The sequence below is a fragment of the Malania oleifera genome, chromosome 6 (genome assembly GCF_029873635.1).
Source record: "Malania oleifera isolate guangnan ecotype guangnan chromosome 6, ASM2987363v1, whole genome shotgun sequence".
In the NCBI taxonomy this organism is placed as follows: Eukaryota; Viridiplantae; Streptophyta; class Magnoliopsida; order Santalales; family Ximeniaceae; genus Malania; species Malania oleifera.
This window is the reverse complement of record NC_080422.1, coordinates 75,034,198-75,041,175: the sequence shown is the minus strand read 5'-3', so window position 1 is coordinate 75,041,175 and position 6,978 is coordinate 75,034,198. Positions and strand designations below refer to the sequence as shown.

The following is a 6,978-nucleotide window of genomic DNA, read 5'->3' as shown; positions in this document are numbered from 1 at the left end:
AGTCACACCCTCCACTCCCCAAAACAGGCATACTCTTCCCACTTATTTACACCACCTACCCTCCAATTCAGCGTATAATAAAAAATAAAAATTTTATTTATATTTTTTAAAAACAATAAAAAACTTTAACTTATTTTAAAATTTTTCATGATTTTTTATTCAAAAATTTAAAAATAAAATATTTAATTAACATTACAAATAATTATTTTTATTTAATTTTAAAATTTTTAAATAATTACAAAAATAGATAATTTATTTTTTAATTCTTCAAACATTATGAAATTTGAATTTAAACTTGTATTGATTTGAAAAAAATTCAACCGAATTTATTTTATATTTTTTCTAAATCCACATAAATATATATATTTATAAAAATGGAAATTAAGGTGATATTTTTATAATTATTTCAAAAATAAGAAATGAAAAATAATATTTTTTCTATTTTTCTTTTTTCTTTTTTTTGGTTTAGGTGTGTATTGTTTTTGTGGTTGTATTTTTCTTTTTTCTATCTTATTCTAGAATGTTTGAGGTCGAATTTTTTCATCGATAAAAGAAAAAGAAATCTAGAAGTGAGGAAAATCCATTGTTAATTAAATGTAAAATTGAAATTCTATTAATTAACTTGTTCCATATGTTTGGATAAGATTATAAAATTGTATTGAAAATTTATCCAAATCCAAATTCAGGATTTAGAATTTATGCTCCCAAACATAGCATTTTGTAATTTATTTTATTTTTTTCATAACCAAATGTTAGAAAATTGTCCTTTCCTTTACCTCATATTTTCCAAATCTCAAACAAGACCTCAAAGTTTAAATTCTAAAATTGAATTCCGACCATTTTATAATTAATGGACTTTAACTCGCTCAATTGCAACTTCTTTGAACTCAAATTTGACCATATTAAGTTTTATTATATATTGCAATTGTTAAGTAAGTTTTGTAGATTTTGTTCTATATTCAGGACATTGTTTTGCATAATGGTTTTTCTTCTTGCAAATAAAGCATCGTGAGCATTTGTTGTGACCTTATTTTGATTTTCTCTAGTAGAATCTGAATTGCTTTGATTTCCTCAAACCCCCTTTGGATTTATTTAAGTTGAACATTTTGAAATGCTTTTTTCTTTTTAAGACTGTAGATACAATCATTTTCTTTGCATTTGATATGCAAGTAAGGCTTCGTGCATTACTTTATAAACTTATGATTCTACTTCAAGACCATATGAAATATGTGTATAAAATATGAAGATATATGTAATATTAAAAATAATAAAATTTTGCAAGTATCAGTCAAACTCAAATTTAAATTAATAAAAGTTACTTAAATAGCTCAAATTCAAATAGAATCAAGCCCATAAAAATTAAACAAACATTCAAACTTGATTAACTTGTAAATTGAATTATTCATCGCCTAAAATTGCAAAACATATTAACCCATTTATAAACTGCATCTATTTAACTCTTTGAACATAACATGAAGATAGATGAATCAAGGTCAAAGTTAAATTTAAAATTTGCAAATGAATGAGTTAATATTTAAATTAATTTAGGAGCTACCTATTTAAGTAATTCACAAGTCAACTCATCTATAAGGTCGATAATGTACTTATTTAATAAAATAAATTCTGAAATTAATTTGTTGAAAAAATAATAAATTACATATTTCATTAATTTACAAAATATCTTTATGCAACACATTAAATTATTTTTAATTTTATGCCTACTATTTTAAACAAAATAATGAAATAATTTTTGATAGTATAATTATATGCTTTTAATGCATTATTTTTAAGAAAACACACAGGTGCATCGAAGGAGGCGTGGCAATAGCGTAAATAGGAGAAAATCCAAGAGCAGTTTCAAAGCAGACAAAAAGAATTCGAGGCGTCGCACTGCGTTGCGTGGAGCAAAAAAAACACGTGATTGAAATTAAATAATAAAAAATAATAAAGAAAAGGAGAAATGATCAGAGCCTGGAAGCTGCCGGCAACGCGATAAATGTCCCATGTATTCCTCGTGCTTTAACACTTGAGAGAGAGAGAGATAAGAGAAAGTACAGAAAAGCTGAAACCCTGAGAGACTGAGGGCTTCCGATTCGGTGATTCTCTGAGCGGTTTGGAGTTTGAATCTTTGTTTGTATGCGACGCGCCGGAAAACATGTCCAGTTTGCCGGAATTTTTAGACACCGGGAGGGTTGCCGGCCAGAAGGTCCCCGCCAAAGCCCCGGAGAGGTCCAACTTCTCCCACAAGTGTAGTATGCTTAGCCAGTACCTCAAGGAGAAGGGGACCTTTGGAGATCTGAGCCTCGGGATGACTTGCGGCATCGACGCGAACGGTATCCTATCTAATTCATCATAATTTGATTTTTCTTGCTGTTTTAACGAAAAGAAATTGGAAATTCTGGAATTCTAGTTTCTGCGGAGTAATTTCCTTCACTTCGTATGGAATTTGCTCTTTTTTCTTTTTTCTTTTTGCAAAGATATGTTTGCTATTTGCTTGCTCATTTAAATTTTTTTTTTTTAAAAAAAATCATCTATTCGCAAAAAAAAAAAAATATATTTTGAATTGTGGTTTCGCTGGAGTAACTTCCTTGATTTCAGCTTAGTATTAAGATTTGTGTGTGTGTGTTGCCGTTGTTTTGGGGTTAAATCGCTGAATTGAAGTGTTAAATTGTTAATTAATTCTTGCGCCTTCAAGGACCTCCTTCGTTGCAGGTTTAGTCTTTCTGCCTTTTTGAATTTGCTGTAAAATGCTCGAGAATCCCAAACGAAGATCGAAGTTAAATAAGGGATGGAATTTGAGAAGAAAAGACTTCAATTGCTCCATGGATCTGCAAATCATTTCAGTATCTTTGCGGACCCACGATTCTCATTTTTCTTTGCCTTTCTTTTTTAAAATCCTTTTTATGCGCCTAATTACACTTGTTTTTTTTCCATATTTAAGATCTCTCTCTCGTATTCTTTCCGCTATAGAAGACATCCTTTCCTCATGTTCTTTCTGCTCATATCTTCTGTTTCATGAAAGCCAGCCCCATATCCCTGTTTAATTTACCCAAAATTTTAGCCCAATCTACATTATATATAAATCACAGGAGGCTTCCTTCAAAACTATGGTGGTGTTTGGTGCTTTCAAACTGATCAAATTTTTTTTTTTAAAAACTTTGTGAACCAGGACTAGCTAGGATTCTAATCATATGTCTCATTTTTGGTTTCAAAATGTTCCAGGAACACCAGCACCGGGCGCCAACCCCACCATGAGCTTGTTTCCCGTCATGGGAAAATCCAGTGAAATTTCTGCGCCAAACATGGCGACACCCCGAGACTTCAAATCCATGGATCTGTTCCCACAACAAGCTGGTTTTCTCGGTTCCTCCAATTCTAAGGAGGAGGTCTCAAAGAAGGCTGATCCCAGGTGCGCTCTTGCTCTATCTGAGCTTAGTATTCTTATCATTCTTGGAACACATCACTGTTTGGGAGAATGGAAAGTGAGGGAGGAATTTTTTTGGGAGGTTTTTCTTAGTGAGGGGTACAAGGATATGTGAAGGCACCCCATTCTCTGCCTCCCCTCCAAGCCCCACAAAATGCTTGCCCTCAAGGCAAACTAGGAAAATATGAGAGAAAGAATAGGAATGCATAAAGAAATTCAATTTATAATGTTTACTACTTATTGAAAAAATAAAAATAAAAAATGTAAAATTAATAAATAAAAATTCAATTTTATATTTTATTGACTTTTAATATTTTTAAAAATTTTTAATCATATTAGAAGGAACTTTTATTTTTAAGAATATTTAACATAAAAAAACAATACTAGTTTTCTTCTCGTTTTCTTTTTCTTTTTCCACCAAAATCTTTGATTCAGACGGCCTAACCTTGTCTGGAAAGATTTTGAATTTGGAATTGTATTTGGGATTTGGATAAGATATATAAAATTGTATTAAAATTTATTTAAATTCACCTAAATTCAAAGTTCGAAATCCATGCTCATATATAGTTTTGTGTTTTAATCTTTTTCTTTCTCTTTAGACTCCCAAATTAACAAGGGAAACGTAGGGATGGCCACCCTTCCTTTTACTTCATTAAAATTTAAAATGCTTCTCTTTCATTTCATAAAAGATCCCAAACATTGGCCTGAACATGTGAAAGGATTTGTGACCTCAGTCGCTGAGGTTGTATCTAAGTCAGTTTTATAATTTCATACGATGGATTAATCTAGTTTGGAGGAATTTTTCTTTGGCTGATTGTTGTTCTGTTCATCGTGTACCAGTGCAAACAACTGTGCCACTATGGATTCTGAAACTGCACAACTGACCATATTTTATGCCGGGCAAGTGATTGTGTTCAACGATTTCCCGGCCGACAAGGCCAAGGAGGTGATGCTCCTCGCCGGCAAAGGATGCCCTAAGCTTGGTCCCAACGGAACCACAATCCCTGTTGATTCTGGCAATTTGGCTCCCTCCAGCCCCACTGTCACTCCTAACTTTGGCAGCAATACGTCCCCAGAGGGTATCCAACAGCCTCCTCAGTCCATTGCCTGTGGTAATCCTTTTACTCCCCTCCTCATTGAGATGTGCAAAATGTGGGACTTGGAGTTTATTATGTTTACCCATGTTTTTGACCAAAAAGAAACCTTATTTTATTTCTATTGCAGATCTACCTATTGCAAGGAAGGCATCACTCCAACGCTTCTTGGCCAAGAGGAAAGATAGGTAGGCATTCTGAGAAAAAAAACAAGTGAAAAAGATGACTCTAGAAGAAGATACGGTTTTTGCAGTATTCTTGAGTGAATGTTGGTGCAACCTTGTCGAACATTTACTTTAGTACCCTTCACCTCAATGTTTGGAGCAATTATTATTTTTAATCCATCCAACTTTTTTCGATTTGTGCTTCTGCATTTCCCCCCACAACACACATTGGGTGCCATAACTTGAAATGTTCTGATCCAATTTTTTGAAGCAAAAACTAAACTCCTGCTAGGGAAATGTTCTGGTTGTTATATGGCAAACTTGAATCCAATCGGCGCTCATGTCTTGTTGACTGGGAGCAAATCTACTGCAATCAATATTCACTGCAATTGTAGATAATTGTCATGTAATATTTGCATACATATTAAATAAGATTTTACTGACCTCTACGCATGGTAATTTTTACAGGATTGCTGCTAGGGCGCCTTACGACATAGGCAGCACAACTGTGTCTCCTTCCAAACCAGCAGAAACCAAGCCATGGCTTGGCCTGGCAGCTCAGTCCTCAAATGCAGTTTGAGTCCCTAATTATAGTCTTTTTAGATCTGTATAAGTTAGCCCTCCACGTTAGATCTAACTATATATTAGTATAATTAACTCTAATGAAAACCGCTCCATTACTAATGATTTGAATGAATTTAATGTGTGATTTATTTCGATTTGGTGTGTTCTATTTCTATTCAGTGTTATATATTGTCCTTGCTACTTTCCTACAATGGTAGCTTCTTTGTGTTTTTTTTTTTTTTTTCATAGTTGCTTGCTTGGTGAGAAAAATGATGGGATCAGTTTTCAATCTCATGGAAGTGCGTGTTTGAGCATTACGAAATGCCAACTCACATATATGCTGGAAATGTTGCTTGAAATCACGTTTGGGTGTCGACATTTTGCTGATGTTAGAATTGGAACTTGTCTTGTTTAGGAGAAAATGTTATGAGCACACGTATTTTTTAAAGCCAAAAGCTATTATTGTGACAAACAGATCCCTAAAACAAGTGACAAAACAACCACAAATTGTGGATGCATAACCTCCATGTGACTCAATTTTGGAAAAATAATATGACTGCATAATAATTTTTTAAAAATTTTGTAATTCCCACAAGTTTTATACGGATGCACATAAAATCAAATCCACCTGTGTTTTGGCTATAGAAGTTTTGAATTTTTTTATTATTTTATGGGCTCATTATCATATCTTTTTTGAGAGTTAATCATGATCATATCTTAATAATGGTCAAAGATAAATTATTCCTTCACATTTTGTTGATTGGTCACGTGGACTACAGCTTTATGTCACCTTCTCTTTGGACTTTGTATAAATATGGATATACATAGTTATGTATGTGTATGAGTATAAAGCAAAAGAATGGTAGAGGCAGCTGGCATGTTTGAAAATTATAGGTAATGATGGAACATGGAAAACATCCATAACCAGTGAAACCCTCAACAAATATATAAAACAAACTGGGTAGTGGGTAGAAGTTGACGAGTTGTTAGGCTATATATAGTAAATGAAGAAAAAAGAAACGAAAGTAATTGATCTTTGTCCTTGTATAGAGCTTAGTGTAAAAAGTAAATTCTCCATATTTGCATCTCAAAATGGGAGTGGTCATAGATCCTTATCATCCTTCTTTTTATGTAGAAATTAAGACGAAATAATCAAATATTTTAATGTATATTTTGAGAAATCTTAGATTTGAAGCTGTATTAGATTTGAATAAAATGTAATACAAAATTTATATTAAAATTTATCTAAATTCACCCAAATTAAAATCCAAAATCCGAAACCTATGCTCTCAAATGCAACATAAAAGATGTTTTTTTTTCAATTGGGGGAGTAGCAAGATTTGTATCTTACTAGGGTGAAGTAATATGTAAGATGTTTCATAAAAGAGTATTGCTACACTTACCACCAAAATATTGCACTTTTACTTATTTATTCTTTTATATCTGCTAGATTACCACTTCACCTAAAATCTTAAATTTTTAGGTTGTGAGCCAACAATGTATCAAACTTTAACACTTACCCGCACGTGCAATCCGACAGCATGTGAAGAGATAAATAGACGATAAATAATACCCATCATAGGGAGCATAATAATATTTTTAAAACACTACAGAATAAATGCGGGCAACAAAACTAGAACTCAGGATTAGGGGTGAACATAATTCAATTTTAATCGAATTAACCGACCAAATTTGGTCAATTCGGTTCGGTTAATTTTTAATTTGGTTCGAT

General features: G+C 32.5%; 1 protein-coding gene across 1 annotated transcript; it reads left to right on the top strand.

The window, feature by feature from the left end:
* The first annotated feature begins 1,917 nt into the window (after positions 1-1,917).
* LOC131157378 (protein TIFY 10A) lies at positions 1,918-5,399 on the top strand. Its single transcript, XM_058111476.1, has 5 exons — positions 1,918-2,333; positions 3,223-3,409; positions 4,265-4,536; positions 4,649-4,706; positions 5,151-5,399. Exons 1-5 carry the CDS (start codon positions 2,156-2,158, stop codon positions 5,260-5,262), a joined length of 807 nt encoding a protein of 268 aa, XP_057967459.1. The 5' UTR covers positions 1,918-2,155; the 3' UTR covers positions 5,263-5,399.
* The last annotated feature ends 1,579 nt before the right edge of the window (positions 5,400-6,978 follow it).

What these genes read in the sequence shown, in the direction of transcription:
- LOC131157378 (XM_058111476.1), top strand. Translation starts at nt 2,156, where the DNA reads ATGTCCAGTTTGCCGGAATTTTTAGACACCGGGAGGGTTGCCGGCCAG. An exon ending in TTGCGGCATCGACGCGAACG is followed by an intron (nt 2,334 to 3,222) that starts GTATCCTATCTA and finishes AAAATGTTCCAG; the next exon opens with GAACACCAGCACCGGGCGCC. An exon ending in TCCTCAGTCCATTGCCTGTG is followed by an intron (nt 4,537 to 4,648) that starts GTAATCCTTTTA and finishes TTTCTATTGCAG; the next exon opens with ATCTACCTATTGCAAGGAAG.